Source organism: Geotrypetes seraphini, chromosome 1 (assembly GCF_902459505.1).
Source record: "Geotrypetes seraphini chromosome 1, aGeoSer1.1, whole genome shotgun sequence".
NCBI classification, from domain to species: Eukaryota; Metazoa; Chordata; class Amphibia; order Gymnophiona; family Dermophiidae; genus Geotrypetes; species Geotrypetes seraphini.
The window spans coordinates 340,492,475-340,513,899 of NC_047084.1; the positions used below are offsets into that span (position 1 = coordinate 340,492,475).

Below are 21,425 nucleotides of genomic sequence, written 5' to 3' on the forward strand. Positions count from 1 at the left end.
TTCAGTATTCTCTGGGTTTTCTATGAACCTAACCCAGTGAATAGTGAGAACACATTGTTATCTAACCACACCAACTTACCACATATTCCCCAGCTACAGGAGATCACGTGACACCTCTCCTTAAGAAAGCGCATTGGCTCCCAGTAGCTCACCGTATAATGTATAAACTAGGTTTGCTTACCTTCAAATCTTTGCTATACAAAACTCCTGCTTTTATTCATAAATTACTGATTCCCTACACCTCAACTAGATTACTGAGGTCAAACGATCAACATCTACTAATAATTCCCTCACTTAAAATTATTAATACATGGCAGCAGTTCATTTTTTCTGTCAAAGCCCCTCAAACATGGAATTCACTCCCCCTATCTATTTAAGGGAAGAACACAATTTGGACAGAATTAAGAGCAAATTAAAAAGCTTTCTTTTTAAGGATGCATTTGATAATTAGAAAGTCTGACTAGAAGCCTCATTTCAATTTCACTTCATAACTTCTCTGAAGTACAGGGATCTCTCCCTTTCCATTGTTTTTTTTCCATAAGTGTCTTATTTACTATCAACAACTTGTATTTCTCTTTCCTTTTGTTTTAATAGGTTTGTAAGGTTAGTCTTTAATATGTCGGTCAAGATTTAGTTTTTGTCATTTGTTTTGTTGTCCCCTAAAAATTTGTAATTTTATTGATGTATACATCGCTTAGAATTTTGAATAAGCGATCAATCAAATTTCTATTAAACTTGAAACTTGAATACTTTTTATACAGAGATGAAGTCAAGTGAAGCTTTCTGGATCTGTCTCCTTCTGCTAGAAAAGTGGAGTAAACCCATGGTCCAAACTTGTTGAGCTGGAAAAGGAAGATTGTTTGCTGCTAGCACTGGAGAATGCAACAGAACTAAAGGCAGAAAGGAAGGTAATGAATGAGGTTATAATATGAGACAGACTAGTATACGTGACCCAGTGTATAATAAAGCTATCCAGATGAGCAGAGAGGAACGATCCAAGATGGCGAATGTGTAGTGATGGCGTCCTGGCTGCGCTTTTTACTTCAAAAATATATTGCCTTTTGCTTCTTAGAGACGTTACTAACATGCCCCATACTAAGAGGAAAGGAGCTGTGAGAGTATCTCAACCCGCGGCCCTTACCTCTTCACCGATGCAACAAACACTTCAACGTTCCTTTGAGCCGTGGAACGGCCTTGGATGAAGCTTTCTCCACTTGTTTGGCACTCTTCATGTCTTCGCTAATGATCACCCCCAAGATCCTAGCAAGGACTGTAGCAGAACGTGACTTGGAGGTGATCATTAGCGAAGACATGAAGAGTGCCAAACAAGTGGAGAAAGCTTCATCCAAGGCCAGACAAATCATGGGTTGTATCCATAGAAGCTTCGTCAGCCGTAAGCCCGAGGTCATAATGCCGTTGTACAGATCCATGGTGAGACCCCATCTGGAATATTGTGTACAATTCTGGAGGCCACATTATCAAAAAGACGTGCTGAGAGTTGAGTCGGTTCAGCGAATGGCCACCAGAATGGTCTCAGGACTCAAGGATCTCCTGTATGAGGAACGGCTGGGTAAGTTGCAGCTATACGCAGAGAGAAGGGAGACATGATCGAGACGTTCAAATATGTCACGGGCCGTATCGAGGTGGAAGATGATCTCTTTTTTCTTAAAGGACCCTCGGCAACAAGAGGGCATCTGCTGAAAATCAGGGGAGGGAAATTTCATGGCGACACCAGAAAATATTTCTTCACCGAGAGGGTGGCTGATCGCTGGAATAATCTTCCACTACAGGTAATTGAGGCCAGCAGCTTGCCAGATTTTAAGAAAAGATGGGATTGGCATGTGGGATCTCTTCATGGAGGAAGTTAGGGGGTGGGTCATTAGTGTGGGCAGACTAGATGGGCCGTAGCCCTTATCTGCCGTCATTTTCTATGTTTCTAACGCCGCTGACCCTCGGACTTCCCAGTGGCAGCAGACCTCTGCGTCGGCTCTGAGTGAGGGAGCACTTGAGCCTTTGGATTTGGAGACATCCCTGTCACAGCCTACAATCTCTGCACCGCTCTGTCCAGTGGGCGGGCAGAGCAGCGACTCGTTCTCTGAAGGGTAGGAGGAAGTTGTCCCAGAGCAGGTAGCGGGCGGAGCTACACTCTCGGCTGGAGAGCAGGGGAGGAAAAACTCTGAGGGAGTCAAAGCTTCAGCAAAAACCTCTCCTAACACCCTGGATATCCTTCTGGAGGCCATAAGGAGAATGGAAGAGAAGGTGGAGAAAACTGCTTCAGATGTCCAAGTATTGGTAACTAAAGTAGACTCCTTTACGTCAAGCATTGAAAAAGTGAAACAGGAATGTTTAGAGAAGATAGATTCTGAGACTATTCCTTTGAAAAATTCCATTACTACTATAATTAGAGATCAAACCACTCTTTCACACAAGATAGAAATGATTGAAAATTACAATCATGGTCTTAATTTGAGAGTACTGAACTGTCCTAAAATTTTTTCTATGTCGCCGATTGATGTCTTCAAAAAATTTCTGGTGGAGAATTTGCGTTTCCAACCAGATTAATTACCATCTATAAATAAGGCATATTATTTACCAACACCAAAAAAAAATAGTGGTTCAGAAGAATTACCAGTTTCTGAAAATTTACCAGCTGATATTGATTTTCAAAATGTAACAGCAGTTTTGGAAAATTCTTTCACGGATGTAAAGGATAGAGCTACATTAATTACAAATTTTATATTTGAGCAAGATCTCAATTTAATTAAGAGATTATTCTTTAAGAAAATAGGTACGCCTTTCTGTGGTCAACGTATATGACTACACCATGATGTCACAAAACTAACACAAGAAAGGCGTAAGCTATTTTTAGCAGTGCAAGAAGATACAAAGAAGTTGGGGGCTACTTTTACTTTAGCATACTCTTGTAAGTGCATAATTAAGTATATGGGTTTAAAATATGTCTTTTATGTACCTGATCATCTAAGATCCTTTTTGGACCTTAAGGGGTTAATTAGAAGTGGAGAGTCTAGCTCCAAAAATTAGAATCCGGGAGGGGGGGGGGGTAGACATACTAAGCCTTTTTCTTTTCTTTTATATTTTGTCATTTTACCTTGATTATCTCATGTAATTCAGATCGCTCCTCTAAATATTTTTTTTTCCAAATTCTTTATTCGTTTTCAATCTTACATCAAGTGCACAAACAATAAAACAATACAATTAAACACATCACTTGACAATCTTTCTGATTTATCTTACAATACATAAAATTACCACCCTCCCCTCCCATCATTCCTGTATTATTTCCCCAATAAGAAAAATATAAAATATACCTCCCCCTCCCCACAATCATTAGACAAGGAAGCTATAAGAAATTTAATAAAATTTGGGAGCCATTAATTTCTTATTGTAATGAGTAAACACCATTTTCTATTGTAATATCGTTCCTCTAAATTGAGGTCTAGGAAGGAGTTAAATCCATTAAGAATTTGTTTTGCTTCTGATAGGAATGTGAATATTTTCTGTTTTGTTTTGTTTTTTTTACATAATGGATTATGTAGGAGGAGACTGCGGTGATAATCCACGTCGGAACGAACGATGTGAGCCGGAGGAACTTCAGCATGGCCATACTGACTGACCAGTTCAGGGTCCTGGGACGAAAGCTGAAGCGGAGTACCCGGAGGATTGCATTCTCAGAGATCCTGCCTGTACCGAGAGCAGATGCAAAGAGACAAGCAGACCTCCAGGCTGTGAATGCATGGTTGAGGAGATGGTGCCAGGAGGAGGGCTTCCACTTTGTGAGGAACTGGACGTCCTTCTGGGGAAAGAGTAAACTCTACCAGCGGGACGGACTGCACCTGAGCACAGCGGGAACTAGACTACTGGCAGCCAATGTGAGAAAGGAGATCGAGAGGGCTTTAAACTATGGAGAGGGGGAAAGCCGACAGCTGATCTGATGTTGACGCTTCGGACAACGGTATCCAGAACAGATGCTGAACGGGATGACTGCAAGAAGGAAGTAGAGAGACCGGTGGATCTTATGATCAGACAGCGAGGGAAACATCAGGTAAAGGGAGCTTGCTGGGAGGAGACTAAGGGGCATGGAGACACAAGAGGACTGGGTGGCACGAGGGCGAAAGCTGAGGGCAATATAGGGGTGCCACAAGGCGAAGGGGATCAAACTGAGGCTCAAGGGATGATAGCCCAAGAGGGGGCAGGTAGGGCTAGAAAACCCAGAGGAAAAGCGGGGAAGTGGGGTGGCGGGAAAGTGGGGAAGCCGAAAGCTACGAGGGTAAAGGCTGATGGCAAAGCAGAAGCACAGAAAACAGGAGAACTGCCCATAATTCAAGGGGAGGCGGCCCAGGTAAATGCGGAGATGGAGGAAAAACGACGGGACCTGCGGTGCTTATACGCAAATGCAAGAAGCCTCATGGCCAAGATGGGTGAACTAGAGGTCATGGCCAAGGGGGAGGACCTGGATATAATTGGAATTACAGAAACATGGTGGACAGAGGAGAATCAATGGGATGTGGCGCTGCTGGGGTACCAGCTCTACAGGAGGGACAGGACCCACAAAAAGGGGGGAGGCATAGCAATATATGTAAAGGACTCTATCTACTCGGTCGGGATGGATATGGCAACGAAGGCAGAGGGGCTGGAATCACTATGGATCAAATTGCCGGGAAACAAGGGTGCAGGCATAAAACTGGGACTGTACTATCGCCCACCTGGTACGCCAGAAGGAGTCGGACACGACTTGGAAACTGAACTGAGACAGGAATGCGGGACTGGAAGTGTAACAGTGATGGGGGACTTCAACTACCCGGGGATAGACTGGAGTACGGGTCACTCCAACTGCACTAGGGAAACAGGATTTGTAGAAGCTGTGAGGGACTGCTTCATGGAGCAACTAGTCAGGGAACCGACGCGAGGGGGTGCTACTCTTGACCTCATCCTAAACGGATTAGGGGGGCCTGCAAGAGAGGTAGATGTGGGAGGACCACTAGGCAACAGTGACCACAACACGATCAGATTCACATTAGAAAGGGGGACACCCATAGTAAGGAGGACCGCAACAACTGCGCTCAACTTCAGTAAAGGGAACTATGTTGCTATGAGGAAAATGGTGGGGAGGAAGCTCAGAAACATCTTTAGGATGGAGACTGTAGGAAGCGCCTGGACCCTATTCAGGGACACCCTGCAGGAAGCACAAAGAATGTACGTCCCCAGTTTCAGGAAAGGCTGCAAGAACAAGCGGTCAAAGGACCCGGTTTGGATGTCAACAGAAGTAAAGAGGGCAATAAATGACAAAAAAGTATCCTTCCGGAGATGGAAAAAGGACCCAATGGAGGAAAATCACCAGACGCACAGGAAATGCCAAAAGGAATGCCACCGAGAGGTTAGAAAAGCAAAAGGGAAATACGAAGAGGGGCTGGCCAGGGAGGCGAAAAACTTCAAGGCATTCTTCAGTTACGTTAAGGGGAAGCGACCAGCGAGAGAGGAGGTGGGGCCGTTGGACGATGGGGATAGGAAGGGAGCGATTAAGGAGGATAAAGAGGTAGCTGAGAGGTTGAACACGTTCTTCTCGTCGGTTTTCACGAGAGAAGACACATCTAATATACCGGACTCAGAGGAGCTCATGAGTGGGGAACAGGCTGAAAAATTGGAGCACATAGAGGTAAGGAGGATGTCCTCAAACAGATAGACAGGTTAAAATGCGGCAAATCACCAGGCCCAGACGGGATCCACCCAAGGGTTCTGAAGGAACTAAGACAAGAAATAGCGGGCACAATCCAACATGTTTGCAACCTATCCTTGAAAACTGGAGAGGTACCAGAGGACTGGAAATTGGCAAATGTCACACCCATCTTCAAAAAGGGATCAAGGGGTGACCCCGGGAACTACAGGCCGGTGAGCCTGACTTCAATAATAGGGAAAATGGTGGAAGCTATGATCAAGGACGGCATTTGCGAGCACATCGAGAGAAATGGCCTACTGAGAACAAGCCAGCACGGATTCTGTAAGGGAAGGTCATGCCTAACAAACCTTCTGTACTTCTTTGAGGGAATAAGCAGTCGGGTGGACAATGGGGAACCCATAGACATCATTTACCTCGATTTTCAAAAGGCTTTCGACAAGGTGCCACATGAAAGGCTGCTTAGGAAGCTGTGGAACCACGGGGTGAGAGGGGATGTGCACAGATGGATCAAGCACTGGTTGTCGGGTAGACTGCAGAGGGTCGGAGTAAAGGGCCAATATTCTGACTGGCGGGGAGTCACGAGCGGTGTGCCACAGGGATCGGTGCTGGGGCCGTTACTCTTCAACATATTTATCAATGACCTGGAAAAGGAGGCAAAGTGCGAGGTTATAAAATTTGCAGACGATACCAAACTGTGCGGCAGAGTTAGGTCCAGGGAGGAGTGTGAGGACCTGCAAAGGGACCTGGACAAGCTGGAAGACTGGGCAAACAAATGGCAAATGCGCTTTAACGTGGAAAAATGCAAGGTCATGCATATAGGGAAAAAGAACCCGTTGTTCAACTACAAATTGGGGGGGGCATTGTTGGGAGACAGCAGTCTTGAGAGGGACTTGGGTGTGCTGGTGGATGCATCACTGAAGCCATCTGCACAGTGCGCAGCAGCCTCAAAAAAAGTCAATAGGATGCTGGGCATCATAAAGAGAGGCATAACAACCAGGACGCGGGAAGTCATCATGCCATTGTATCGAGCGATGGTGCGTCCACATCTGGAATACTGCGTTCAATATTGGTCGCCGTACCTCAAGAAGGACATGGCGGTACTTGAGAGAGTCCAAAGGAGAGCAACCAAACTGGTAAGAGGGCTGGAACACTGCCCATACGCCGAGAGGTTGGATAGGCTGGGGCTCTTCTCTCTGGAAAAAAGGAGGCTCAGGGGAGATATGATAGAGACCTTCAAGATCATGAGGGGCATGGAGAGGGTGGATAGGGACAGATTCTTCAAACTGAAGAGGACAACAGGTACGAGGGGGCATTCGGAGAAACTGAAGGGAGATAGGTTCAAAACAAATGCAAGGAAGTTTTTTTTCACCCAAAGGGTCGTGGACACTTGGAATGCGCTACCGGAGGAAGTGATCAGGCAGAGTACGGTACAGGGATTCAAACAGGGATTGGACGGATTCCTGAGGGATAAAGGGATCGTGGGATACTGAGAGAGGTGCTGGGATGTATCACAGGTATAGAAAGCTAACCAGGTAATAAGTATAGAAACCCAACCAGGTCGTGCATATGCAAGACTGGAGGGTTAGGACTTCGATGGGAAGCTAGGACTTAAATGGGAAACCAGGGTGGCAAGGGGACCCCTTCTGGGGATTCAGACAGGTCTTGACCTGTTTGGGCCGCCGCGGGAGCGGACTGCTGGGCAGGATGGACCTGTGGTCTGACCCGGCGGAGGCACTGCTTATGTTCTTATGTCTCTATTGCTTCAACAAGTTGTATTACTTGTGAATTATGTGATAATGAATAAAAGTAAAATTAAAATAAAGTTATCCAGTACAATACATACCTGCTCCCAATCTCCTTCCTGTGTTTCAAAAGTGCCTTGGCTGCCATGTCTAGTGATGTAAACTGGACAAAAGCATCTCCTGTTTTTCTCCCATGGTAGTCCAGAAGAAACGTAATTCCTTCACTGACGATCTCCAAGCCTTCAAAAAGGAGAGAGTTCAGAACATACAATGATCTAGGAATGAAAAACAAACAGATGATCCTTTGCTACCTCCCCCACCCCCACTATGGTTTCAGGTATCATCAATGGAAAAATGTCTACTCAGCAAAATATGATATTCGGGGCAAATCAAAATCAGCTTATTGTCCTTTCTCACAAAGAAAACATACACACTATTTTGACTTCTGGAACTCAATGCTGCTCCATTTAAGAACATAAGAATTGCCACTGCTGGGTCAGACCAGTGATCCATTGTGCCCAGCAATCCGCTCACGCGGCGGCCCTTAGGTCAAAGACCAGTGCCCTAACTAAGACTAGCCTTACCTGCGTACGTTCTGGTTCAGCAGGAACTTGTCTAACTTTGTCTTGAATCCCTGGAGGGTGTTTTCCTTTATAATAGCTTCCGGAAGAGCGTTCCAGTTTTCTACCACTTTCTGGGTGAAGAAGGACTTCCTTACGTTTGTACAGAATCTATCCCCCTTTAACTCCCTAGTTTGCTTCAAGCAGGACCTCAAGACATTCCTCTTTACTGATGCCTATTGCCAGACACCCTAGCCTTTATTTCCAAGAAATGATATCTTCTACCAGAAATAGGCACTTGGATAGACACAGACTACCTTTTGTCCTCATTGAACCAACAGTCTTGTCTTGTAGATCATACCTGTTCCCATCTAGAATGTAAATAGCCTAGATTAAAAGGTTCACCTGTTGTATGAGAGTGGGACTCTATAAAATTCTGGGGGAGGAAATCGTACAACTACTTACATCGCTGTTCGACGTTTTGGTCAACGCTGAAGCGTTACTGGACTCGCTGAACATAGCACACATATTGGTGCTCCCTAAACCCTGAAAGGATCCAGAATTGATGGAGTCATACAGACCCATCTTGGAACACGGAGGTTAAATTTTTAGCAAAAATCATGGCTAATAGAATGGCAAGTGTGTTGCAGACACTGATACATGAATCACAGGTCGGCTTTGTGAAGGGACGAATGATAGCTAAGAGTGTGCAAAAGCTTCTCCTGTCACTGGAGCAGAGGATCCATCAGAATACCCCGTCGATATTGATTAGTTTTGATGCTGAAAAAGCATTTGATAAGAGTCAAGTGGGACTTTTTATATGCTTCTCTAAGCGCATACGGATTTGATGGGTTCTTTGATTTGGCGATTAGGACATCGTATGCCTCCCCTCAGGCAAAAATAGTGATTAATGGGTATGTGTCAGAGAGTTTTCCGATATGTAGACAGAGTTGCCCACTCTCACCTCTTTTAATTGTATTAACACTTGATCCTCTTATTCGGGATATATGTGCTATGCCAGCTATCTGGGGCATTCAAGTGGGGACATCCTCATTTAAACTGGCGGAGTTTGCTGATGATTTGCTTGTACATATTGCGGACTAAGGGGCATCACTATATGCATTATTGGAAGTGGTTCAGGAGTATGGGGAGTATGTGGGTCTCAGACTGAATCTGGCAAATTTTGAGGCACTCCCCTCCTCAGAGGCAGTGAAGGATTTGTAGGGGACTCAGTTCCCATTGAAGTGGGCAGTGGGCTCATTTGTGAGTCCTGGTGTCTACATGAACTTTGATGCTGTATAAATTGAATATAGACAAAATGATGCATATAACGAGACAGATATTGAAGGTTTGGAAAGATCTTCCCCTATCTTTGACTGGCCGCATCAGTTTGATAAAGATGATAATTCTGTCGAAATGGCTGTATTTGTTCCAAGCACTCCCACTCAAGGCTGACCAGTACAGACCTATGCCATTTGAATCGTTTGATCATCAGATTTTGCTATGCCACCAAGAAACCAAAATTACAACATCAAATGTTGTTAGGAGGATGGTATAGGGGAGGATTAGGGCTACCCAACATACAGGCTTATAATTTTGCCTGCCTCTTGCGGCATTTGGGGGATTGGTATCCAAAACACAGCAGTATACACCATTTAGGATGGAAGAGGACTTCTTTTTTCCCTATAATGTATTTGCTTTGCTGCATTTGCCTAGAGAATGAATCCCCTTATTCATTAGAAAAAGTATTTGTTTTGTTCATTGCAGGATACTTGGCGCTGGATTGTAAGAATGTTGGGGGGGGGACCCAAGGGTAACCGATTTACTGCCTCTGAGAGGGAACCTATCCTTCCCACCAGGGTGGGAGAATAAAATCTTCAGGGATTGAAGAAGGATGGTCTCAGACAACTGGAACATATTTTAGACAAGGATGGCATAGTGCAGGCATATGATACTCTTGAAATAATGGCGGGAGAGTCCTGGGGGGGGGCACATTTTGCGTACCAGCAGATGGTGTCATCCCTCAATAGAGCACAATTGGGCAGGCTTATGGGAGTTAAATTGCATCAGTTCTTTACTACAGACATGGATGAGACGCTAATGGTGTCCTGGATACATAGACACATCAATTTATTATTGCCTGAAATTTTTTTTATCAAATGTCACTGGGAGGTGGATTTGCACATGGACTTGGGACACTGGGATGTGTTAAAAAGCCTTCGATCCACACCTTCCCTGACCCAGAGCGATTGGTTACAGGAGACATAGTATAAGAGTATTCTTGCTTGGCCAATTCACACAAAAGCAACTATTTTAAAGCGGGGGCATATAGACACCCGCATGCCTGAAGTGTGGGAGGGCTGATAATACATTTGGACATGCCCTTTGGAACTGCTTGGTCATAAAGAGATTTTGGCAACGTATAGTGGAGTATATGACCGATCTTGTGGGTAGCCCCTTGCAGGGTACTCCTACCCAGTTAGATTTACAGGCAGCATTTGGCCGCTTGGCCAGGAGGCGGCTGTTCTTATGTAGAAAGATGTGCCTGTTGGCCCGAAAATATATAGTACAGAAATGGACAGTAGCAGACCCTCCCCCCGGCCTTTTGGCACTAGCGCAACCAGCTACACCAATTGGCATTATGGGAGACATGAGATGCAAAGGGGACCCGAAAGAGGAAGCTCCTTTTTTGAAAACATGGGACCCCCTACATTCATTCATTGCATCCACAGGGACAGAGTATATTGCTAAGTGTTTTATGCTAGTCCCTGCAGCTATGGCTTAGTTGTGCTAATGAAAGAAGACCCTAATTTGGTAGAGAGGCGGGAGGAAGATAGGATGGGGAAGGGGGCTTTTTGGGGTGGAGAGGGGAATAGGATTCTGAATACTGGATTTCTTTTATGACTTGGCGAGTTTATAATTCTCCACAAGAGTGGTATGGATGTTATGCCATGCTATGTATTTCACTTCTAGATTTATTTGCTGTTTGGAACTCAACATTAGCGTAGTATTTGTATAATATTAGGGAAGGGGAGGAGGGGGTAAGGGCATATTCCGTTAATAATGTTCAATGAGTATAGCATTATTGCTTTAAGATAAGTTGATGTAACTAGACTGTATTGTGTACTAGAACTATGATTAATATGATTATATGAGTATAGTTTTCTTTAATAAAAATTGTTTGAACATAAAAAGTTCATCCGACTGGCAAGATAGAAATCTTCATTAAATTTGAAAAGCACAAGTGAGTTTGCTCAGTTGTCTGGCAAACCAAAGTTTCAATAGGCTCCAACTGAAGGGAAACAAGGGTTGTCTTCAACACAAAGCAAAAGTCATCTCTAATAAACAACCAGAATCATTCTCACTCCTCAAGACGATGGCCAATAGAGAAAAACTCTAATCTTCCCAAGTTTGGTTACTTCCACAGTATATGAGACTAACAAGGACTTACTCTGAAGAGTAAACTAGCCACTAAATCTTTCAGAAGAACAACTTTTAAATTTACAGTATTTAACTAGGTAAATATTGATTTGGAGGAGTAACCTAGTGGTTAGTACAGTGGCTTGAGAACCTGGGTTCAATTCCCACTGCAGCTCCCTGTGACTCTGGGCAAGTCATTTAACCCTTCATTGCCACAGGTAAAAAAATAAGTACCTGTATATAATACAACCCTTGGCCTGTCCTTCCGAGCAGTACAGAATACACATCTCCCTCCATAATCGTGGGTTTGGAACTCGCAACTTCGGTTATTCGTGGTTTTCATCTGGGTGACCCATTCCCACCTCCCAGACCTCTCCACTTATTTACTTTTTTAAAACCTAGTGGTCTAGCAGTGAAGCAAGGCCGAAATGATGTTCCCACGCTCCTGCCCTTTGCAGAACTGGGGGAAAAAATGGCTGCCATGAGTTCTGTGGTCACATGGGAACTCACAGCAACTATTTTTGTTCCCAGTTCTACACAGGGCAGGAGCGTAGAAAGATTGCTCCTGCCCCACTTCACTGCTAGACCACCAGACTTTAAAAAGTAAATGAAGTGGAAAGAGTCCAGGAGGCGGAGGTGGATCAGAGTCAGCCCTAAAGTTATTCACAATTTTTTGATATTCACAGACCGCTTTGCCCATAACCTCTGTGAATTTGGAGGGGGATGTGTACCTGTGAGCCTAGCCCTGTATCACTCTTTTTCAAGTTCATTTCTTGTTTCAGTGCATAGTCTCCATGTAATGAGTGTCCCATACTTGCCCTTTAGGCAAGCCCTTCTCTCCGTTAACCTGGAAAATATTCTTTGTAGGAAAAATCAGGCACCTGTGAAAAACTGGGCAATGTCCTGTTCAGTACAGCTGTAAGGGAGACCTCGGAGTCGCACTACTCCATCACTGGGAACTGGGCCTAACACACCAGGCTGCAGAGTGTTCAGCAAAGCCTTAGCTGCCACATCATCCATCTCATACACTGCAAGAGAAGAAAAGAGATCACCGTTCAGTATTTGGGTCTGAGACATCAAATGCTGGAACCAGCAGATGCGCATCTGGAAAGACTCAGCAGAGTGACAAAGGCCTGCATGGAGTCACACTTTAGCTGCTAGCTTACACTTGCTCCCCATCCCAATACATGCCATTGCTATGACTACACATCTACAGTGCTTCATTTCATTAGTTATGATCTATTCTTTACATTACATTACATTACAGATTTCTATTCCGCCATTACCTTTCGGTTCAAAGCGGATTACAAAAAGAGTTATGGAAGAAGGGTTACAACGTTAGATCAGAGAAGGTTTCCAAGAGAGGGAAAAGTAGGCTCTGGGGTTAGGGAGGGGATGGTAAGAGGGGTGTTAAGCTTTATCATGGTATTAAGCTTTATTAAGAGATTTCTTGAAGAGTATAGTTTTTATTTCCTTTCTGAACATCTTGTAGTCTGGGGTTGTTGTCAATAGGTTGGAGACTTGGTTGTCTATCTTCGCTGCCTGAGTGGCCAGTAGTCCGTTGTATAGTTTTTTCCGTTTTACTTCTTTGATTGGGGGGTAAGTGAATGGGGTGTGTGTTTTTCTATGCCTGGTAGAGGTGGTTTGGATGAGGCGGTCGTTTAGGTAGGCTGGGCTGTCTCCATTTATAGTTTTAAATAGTATACAGTAGAATTTAAATTGTATTCTTTCCTGGATTGGAAGCCAATGAGAATTGATGAATGCCTCAGTAATGTGATCATGTTTTTTCAATGAATAGACGAGTCTTAGAGCTGTATTCTGAATTGTCTGTAGTTGTTTAATCATTATTGCAGGGCAGAGGAGGTAGAGGATTTTGCAATAGTCTAGGATACTTAGGATTAGAGATTGTACTAAGGAGCTGAAATTGTGTTTTTTCGAAGAATTTTCAGACTTGTCTAAGATTTCTCATAACTGCGAAAGATTTCTGCATTGTTTTGTTAATTTGTGGTTGCATGGTGCAGCCTCTGTCAATAGTCATACCTAGAAGTTTTAGGGTGGTTTGCAAAGGGTAGTTGATAGAGTTGATTTCTAAGTTGGTTATGGTTGGGATTTTATTATTTTCTAGGAGGATGAATTTAGTTTTGTCTAGGTTGAGTTTCAGTTTGTGGTCTTCCATCCAAGTCGTAACTGTAGCTAGAGTTCTATGTAGTGTGTCTGACATTAAGAGCATTGGTTGGTCGAAAGGAATGAGGATGGTAAATGCCAAGAGAGGCTGTATATAGGTTGAAGAGAGTAGGGGACAGTGGGGACCCTTGTAGAATGCCGCAGGGGTTGGACCAAGGTTTGGATTTTTCTTTGTCTGATTTGTCTGTATGTTCTGGGTTTTAAGAAACCTTCAACCATGAGTATACTTTATCTGAGATGCCTATTGAGTCCAAGATTTGCAGTAGGATGTTATTGCACTATATGTAGAATGCTGGCATGCACTTAAAACATCAGTGCAGACAATATTACTAAATTGCCACCAATTGTAATACATAAGAAAATAAGAACATAAGAATTGCCACTGCTGGATCAGACCAGTGGTCCATCATGCCCAGCAGTCCGCTCACGCGGCAGCCCCCAGGTCAAAAACCAGTGCTCTAAATGAGTCCAGCCTCACCTGCGTATGTTCCAGTTTAGCAGGAACTTGTCTAACTTTGTCTTGAATCCCTGGAGGGCATTTTCCCCTATAACAGACTCCAGAAGAACGTTCCAGTTTTCTACCACTCTGGGTGAAGAAGAACTTCCTTAAGTTTGTACGAAATCTATCCCCTTTCACCTTTAGAGAGTGCCCTCTCATTCTCCCTACCTTGGAGAGGGTGAACAATCTGTCTTTATCTGCTAAGTCCATTCCCTTCAGTATTTTGAATGTTTCGATCATGTCCCCTCTCAGTCTCCTCTTTTCTAGGGAGAAGAGGCCTAGTTTCTCCAATCTCTCACTGTACGCAACTCCTCCAGCCCTTTAACCATTTTAGTCACTTGTCTCTGGACCCTTTCGAGTAGTAATATTTTTGTTGTATGTTCAAGTTAAATGTAATCAGCTAAACTCTTCAACTAATAAACACAATATTAAGCATCACCAATACCACTTAAAACAAGCAAACTAATGCTGCTATTCTTAGCCAAGCAAAACTTCTGTGGAGTGACTATTAGTCAGCAAATAGAAACAAGTATCTTGGGCCTGTGAGTTGTTCTTGGCTTATTCCCTAAGTATCTTACATTCCTGGGTCAACTGGGTATGTTGCAGAGGCAGCACTCAATAGGGCTGTACCAATACTCGTATTCGATTTGATTTGGCCAATCTTATTCGGCCAAATAGTGATTTAAATTTTAAAAAAAATTAATCGAGATACTTGTGCTAAATCTTACTGAAACTCTTGATCTCTGATTTCATGTTGCTTCTTTTATTACTTGTTATGTTAAAGCTCAATGACCATTAGGGAACATTAGGCTCTTACCTCAATAATCTTTCTGGTAGAAGGGGACAGGAGTGTTGACAAGTGGGTTATGTATCCTTACCTGCGAGTTTGTATAGAAGGAGTCTTGAAACATGGGATGTACCATAGCAGCCTCTAGAGTCTATGATGGGATAGATGAACCATGGCCCTCAGCGCCAATCTATTTATAGACCATTTCTTCTGGAAGGACAATCAATGTCCCCGGACTAGGCGACCCTTGCAATGGCCTCCCCAGCTTTACAGGCTGGCATCTGTCAGAATCACCCAGGAGGATATGTGGAGAGATAGGACTTTGGCCAGTGACTCCAGTTGTAGCAACCAGTGCAAACTGCATTGCACGTCCTCCATCTAGGACAAAGGCATTTGGAGAGAATCCCTCTGTGTAAACCAATGGGACAATGTATCTTGCAGCGAGCACAGATGAGCCTTTATCCAAAGAATGATCTCTATGGCTGCTATCATCAAACCCAGCATCTGCAGATAGTGCCATGCAGATAGTGCCTGCATTGCCAGAATGTTCATAATCTGGCGAGTTAGCTTCAGTTTGCATAACTCTGATAGAAACACATAACCTGCTGCCATTTCAAACGAAACTCCCAAGTACTTTAGGGATTGAGTCAGTTCCAGGTGACTTTTCCGGAAATTGATGATCCAGCCTAGATCTTGTAGAACTGGACCACTTGTGCCACCGCACTCGTCTTTGGTCTTGGATGGCACTTTAATCAGCCAATCGTCAGTTCCAGCCGAAACCTAGTGGCAAATTTTGGCTGTGAATTCTGTTTCAGCTGGCCTCTCGTTCCCAGATGTGTTTTGTGTTCATTCACAACTACCTGAGGCTTTCCCCTCTGGTGCCAGATCCCTACTTTGGGGGGGGGGGGAAAAAACATGTACTCTCCTGTCTATCTGCTAGGGCTGCCATTTTCACAGATTTCACCTTCAAGGTTCATTTTCATTTGGTATACCAGTGACCATCAGCCATCTCAGTGGTTTAGAATGATAAAATACAAAAAGAATTATAGCAGAAATCATAACACTTGTCTTCAAATGGCGGTAGCGTAGTCCTCTAGTACTTTGGTACACCCTCAACTAGGCACACTAAACCAAACAAAGCTATAAACATTTTTAACAGCAACATCAAAACTAAGGGTCGGCGCTTGTACATGAATGCATCCATTAGTATTACTAAATGAGAGCATGACCTACCTTCCAAATATCGTTCGCCCAAATAGTCACGATGCTTTTTGACAGCCTTCTGCACGTCCTGTTCTGTTTCCAGCTCCACCACAGCATCTCCCCGGAGTCTGCCATCTCTATTGAAGAGGAAGTGCACACCTTGTGCTCCATTCCGGATTCTGCAATCTAAAACAGTATACAGTACATTTTTGAACCTGCCCTGTAATAGTGTTTTTGGGAAAGTGCAGCACAGCAGGTGTTCCAAATTTTAGAGGTACATCTTCCATCTCTCCCTCAACTATATCTTTTTGCTAGGTGGAATGTTTTAGAGCAGAGAACTAATGCCAATGTCAAACACCATCTGTATTATATGTTCCTTTTGGATCAGAAAGCAATTTTACTACAGTGGTGTAGTAAACATCCACCAATAGTTACAGAATGATTAAATCTTTTTTATAAAAAATAAATAGAACCAAGAGAGGCTGTTAAATAAATCTATACCCACATAGCACAACCTCAAGAGTATAGGATAACAAGTCCAAGTGTTACTCTTAAGGGAGAAAAGACCTCAGTGTCTAATAGGGAAAATCAAAGCAACCCATATAGACAGGCTAGTTGCAAATATCACTTGCAGCCAGCAGACACATCCTTGGTCAAAAACTCCCAAAAAGTTGAGGACACAATTTCACAGTGAATTTCAACAGTCTTAATTCTAAGTCTCAAAAAGTTTTCAAAAAAAACACTTATCTGAAAATTGTTGTCTTCTCAATCAAATTGCAAACACAAGAACGTGATCCTGGGGCTTGGAAGCAGGAGAAAATCACTCCATAGGAGACAAACTCAGAGCATAGCAGCTACTAAATATCACCACTAGCATAATCCAACAGGGTTCCCTGTTTCGCTGGTGCGCTTCTTCAGGGATTTGAGCATTGATTCACCCGCTTCAATTTCTATCTATATGGGTTGCTTTGATTTTCCCTATTAGACACTGAGGTCTTTTCTCCCTTAAGAGTAACATTTGGACTTGTTATCCTATACTCTTGAGGTTGTGCTATGTGGGTATAGATAAATATTTTTTATGCCATGATGGTACTGGAAAGGAACAGAGAAGGATGGATTCAGCCATTATAGTGGCTTAAATATCAAAAGGTTTGGGAACCAGATCTGGAGTGCTATGCTGTACAGGGCAAGGAGCTGAATTTTGAATTGTTGAACAGAATGGACAATTGATGGTCCCTAATATGCAAGAGGTACTGGACAATTTCACCTGGATTTAAAGCAAGGAACCTCACCAGATCTGGAAGACTGGATATAATGTTTGCAATGAAAAGGGAAGAGGGGTAAAGTTATTGGTGGGTTGTTAAGGATGGGAGAAAACGAAAAAATGACTGAAGTAGTGCTTATGGCTCACTTCTGTAACCTATTTTTATTGGTATTTTTGAAGTTGGTTACTGTTTTATGGTTGAAAATTATATTTATATATATATATATATATATATACACATACTAGTATATATGAATATATTAAGGGGTTCATAATAAAAAAAAACATCTAAAAAGTGTCCTAAATGGCTACTTGGACGATCAAAATGCCTGATCGTCCAAGTACCCATAACCAAAGCTGGTTTTTAGACTTATCTAAAACCAACTTAGGCCTTTCCCCTGCCTCTAGACGCACAGAGAGGAAAGAGGCGTGTTTAGAGGAGGGGAAAGGGTGGGCGGTGGGCGGGAGGGGGCCGACCTACACTTAGGCGTACAACAGGTATAACCAAAACCATAGGCAGGTTGCCTAGTCAGCACTTATACGTTTTTGATTTAGACCAAGTCAAAACACGTCTAAGTGCCGAAAACGCAACCTGCCTACCCCTCCACCGCAAGCATTGCCTCATCTCCCCTACCGCGATGCCATCACTCCTCTACCCGAACTGCTGCGACCCGCGGCAGGAGAGATGCCCTATCTTAGACGTTTTTTTTAGATTATGCCCCTCCACGTGTGTGTGTGATATATATCTAATATAATAAAATGCTAGGCCGCGCATGCGCACTCAAAAGTCGTGTTCCCTGATCTGTCAAGAAAACACGACTGCGCATGCGCGGCCCCGTCTGCGGCGGCTTTCAAATTAAAAAAAAAAGTTACACAGCTGCGGCAGCCTTCTTCACCCCCGGCTCTCACTGTGCATGGTACCGGCTCCTCTCTCGAACTGCACCAGGATCGAGAGAGGAGCTGCGGCGGCGGCTTTCAACGACGAAGAAGCTGCAGCTGGGGCAGTCGGGGCCTTCCCGCCACGCACAACCCGCACCCTCTCCTGCAACTCAGGCACCATAGAAGCTGCGAAATATACTGAGCGTGAAAGCGCACAACCCGGTCCCCGCGTCTGCCTACCCTTCCCCCCAAAACAGCGCATTTGCCCCCCCCCCCCGTCTCCAGAACGAATCGATAAATGGAGCCGGGCCGCCCTCCGCAACAGACCACAGGAGTCCTTTGCCGCTCACCCCCCTTCCCTTGCCGCTGACACGACTACCTACCCGGCGATTTAAGCAGCGTGTGCAGGCGTCTTCACACGCTGCTTCAGGCCCTTCTACTGCCCTGATTTGCTCTGCCGCGTCTCTGATGATGTCATCAGGGACGTGCCAGAGTAAATCAGGGCAGTAGAAGAACCCGAAGCAGCGTGTGAAGACTGCTGCACAGGCTGCTTGAATCGCCGAGTTCCTAATCGGGTACGCGGGAAGGGAAGGGGGGGCGGCAAGGACTCTATCCGAGTAAATAAAAAACTCTGGGGAGAACGGCAGAGACCTGCCCTGTACTAAATCCCATGGACAGGGGGAGCAGGAAGAGGTGATGATGGACAGGGGGGGAAAAGGAAAGAGGAAGAGGTGCTGATGGACAGGGGGGGGAAATGAAGGGAGGCCTGCTGATGGACAGGGGGGGAATGAAGGGAGGCCTACTGCTGGACAAAGGTAGCAGGAAGAGGTGCTGATGGACAGGGGGGGGAAATGAAGGGAGGCCTACTGCTGGACAGGGGGAGCAGGAAGAGGTGCTGATGGACAGGGGGGAGGTAAAACAAAGGGAGAAGGGCTGCTGCTGGATAAGGGGAGCAGTGAAGGGGTGCTGGTGGACAGGGGGAGCAAAAAGAGGTGCTGAAGGACAGGGGGAAAAATGAAGGGAGGCCTACTGCTGGACAGGGGGAGCAGGAAGAGATGCTGATGGACGGGGGGGGGGGTGAAATGAAGGGAGGCCTACTGCTGGACAGAGGGAGCAGGAAGAGGTGATGATGAACAGGGGGGGGAAAAGGAAGGGATGCCTATTGTTGGACAGGGGGAGCATGAAGAGGTACTGATGGACGGGGGGAGGTAAAACAAAGGGAGAAGGGCTGCTGCTGGATAAGGGGAGCAGTGAAGGGGTGGTGGTGGACACAGGGGAGGTAAAAAGAAGGGAGAATGGACAGGAAAAAGTGGCTAAGGAGACAGAAAGAGAAAGAAATAAAGACAGACACACATATAGTCTAGCACCCGAGGGAGGAAAATGCTGCACAGGGAAGTAGGGAGGGGGGGAAATGCTGATGCACAAGGAAATGGAGGGGGACGGAATGCTGATATGGCTACTGTACAGGAGTGGACAAGGGGAGATAAATGCTGCATAGGGGGCAGAAAGAGAGACAAATAGAAAGAAAGACAAATAATAGGAGGGAGGGAGACAGAAAGAAAAGAAGAAAGACACAAGGACAGGGAGTGAGACAGAAAGAAAGAAAGACAGACATACATATATTCTAGCACCCGTTAATGTAACGGGCTTAAAGACTAGTATATATATATATATATGTATATAATATATATACATACACACAGTCATGTGAAAAAATTAGGACATCCCATGAAATTTTCAGTTCTTTCTTAAGAAATATTCACAAGCTTGGACTTTAAATCATTTGTTATTCTACTGTCCATTGATTCTTGCTTTTTGGAAATTAATATGAGGTCAAATTGTTTGTTGGAAAATCCGATGGCATTATCGTATGATACTGTACTATTTGGCATGTCAATGAGGGCTAAGAGTCAAATATCATCTAATAATAACAGGCTTTTATTTATTATGACTGGGGTTGCCATTCAATAGATTACGAATAACTGAAAAAACTGGGAGAGACTGAATTACAGTTTCTGGTGGAACTCTCGATGTCACATTTATAAAATGGAAAGGACAATAGCCACAAAGCAGAGGAATTTTTAAAAATTTCAGGAAATTTGGGAGCCATTAACAAAATATTGTAATGACTGAATATTATTTTTCCCCTTAAATATGTATGTCCAGGGTGGGAGAGGGGAAGGGTATTTTGGTTTGATTATTAAAGTAAGGTATATAGAAATGGGGATTATTGTATGTTTTCTTGAATTTAAAGATTGTTATTGATTAGGGGGGAGGAGGGGTTAAATTCTGATATGGATTTTAATAGAATATTAAGTGTTGTGTCTGGAAAAATCTTAGTACGCAATATAGTCTGGAATTTTTATGCTCTCAGGCGGACTTTCTGGGTCACCAGGCTGCACAGTGGTATAAAATTATAAGTGAATCTGTTAAAAAGAAGCCCAAAAATGGTCTTAGGGATATTTGGAGCATTGAGATTAAGCATCAAATTTCAGCATCTCAATGGCCACAAATTTGGTCTTGGAGGATGAGATGTACAATGTCTGCATCTATGAGACAAACTTGGTTTTTTCTTCTGCATAGAGCGTTTTGGACCCCAGTTAGATTACAAAAGTTAAATAGCTCAAAGTCTAATAGATGCTGGCATTGTAATCTTGAAGTAGGGACTTTAGATCATCTTTTGTTTTATTGTCTCTTTATATTAGCCTTTTGGAACTCAATTTGGGATCAAGTAAATTGTTTATTGGAAAAGCATGTGGCATTATCTTATGATACAATACTATTTGGTATGTTAATGAGGAAAAAGAGCCAAATATAATCAAATAACAAACTTTTATTGATAATGACAGAAGTCGCCATTCAGCATATCACAAGTAATTGGAAAAATTACAGTAGACTCAATTATAATTTCTGGTGGAATTCATTATGTCACATCTATAAAATGGAAAGAACAATAGCTATACAACAAGGGAATTATAATAATTTTAATAAAATTTGGGAGCCATTAACTTCTTATTGTAATGAGTAGATACCATTTTCTAATGAAATATACACCGTCTAATGATAGGAAGGGGGAAGTTTTATACATTAGTTTTCATATTGGGAAATAATAGAGGGAATGATGGGAGGGGAGGGTGGTAATTTTATGTATTATAAGATAAAGTAGAAAGATTGTCAAGTGATATGTTTAAT

General features: G+C 43.7%; 1 protein-coding gene across 2 annotated transcripts in view; it reads right to left on the reverse strand.

Annotated features, from left to right (window-relative positions):
* Positions 1 to 21,425, reverse strand: part of GRSF1 (G-rich RNA sequence binding factor 1) — a 62,282-nt gene that overhangs the window by 27,290 nt on the left and 13,567 nt on the right. For both annotated transcript variants that reach the window (XM_033961055.1, XM_033961048.1), the window contains exons 3-5: positions 16,121 to 16,276; positions 12,299 to 12,445; positions 7,539 to 7,677 (exon numbers count right to left, since the gene is read on the reverse strand). In XM_033961055.1, coding sequence (XP_033816946.1) covers positions 7,539 to 7,677; positions 12,299 to 12,445; positions 16,121 to 16,276 — 442 coding nt within the window. The remainder of the gene's footprint in view (positions 1 to 7,538; positions 7,678 to 12,298; positions 12,446 to 16,120; positions 16,277 to 21,425) is intronic.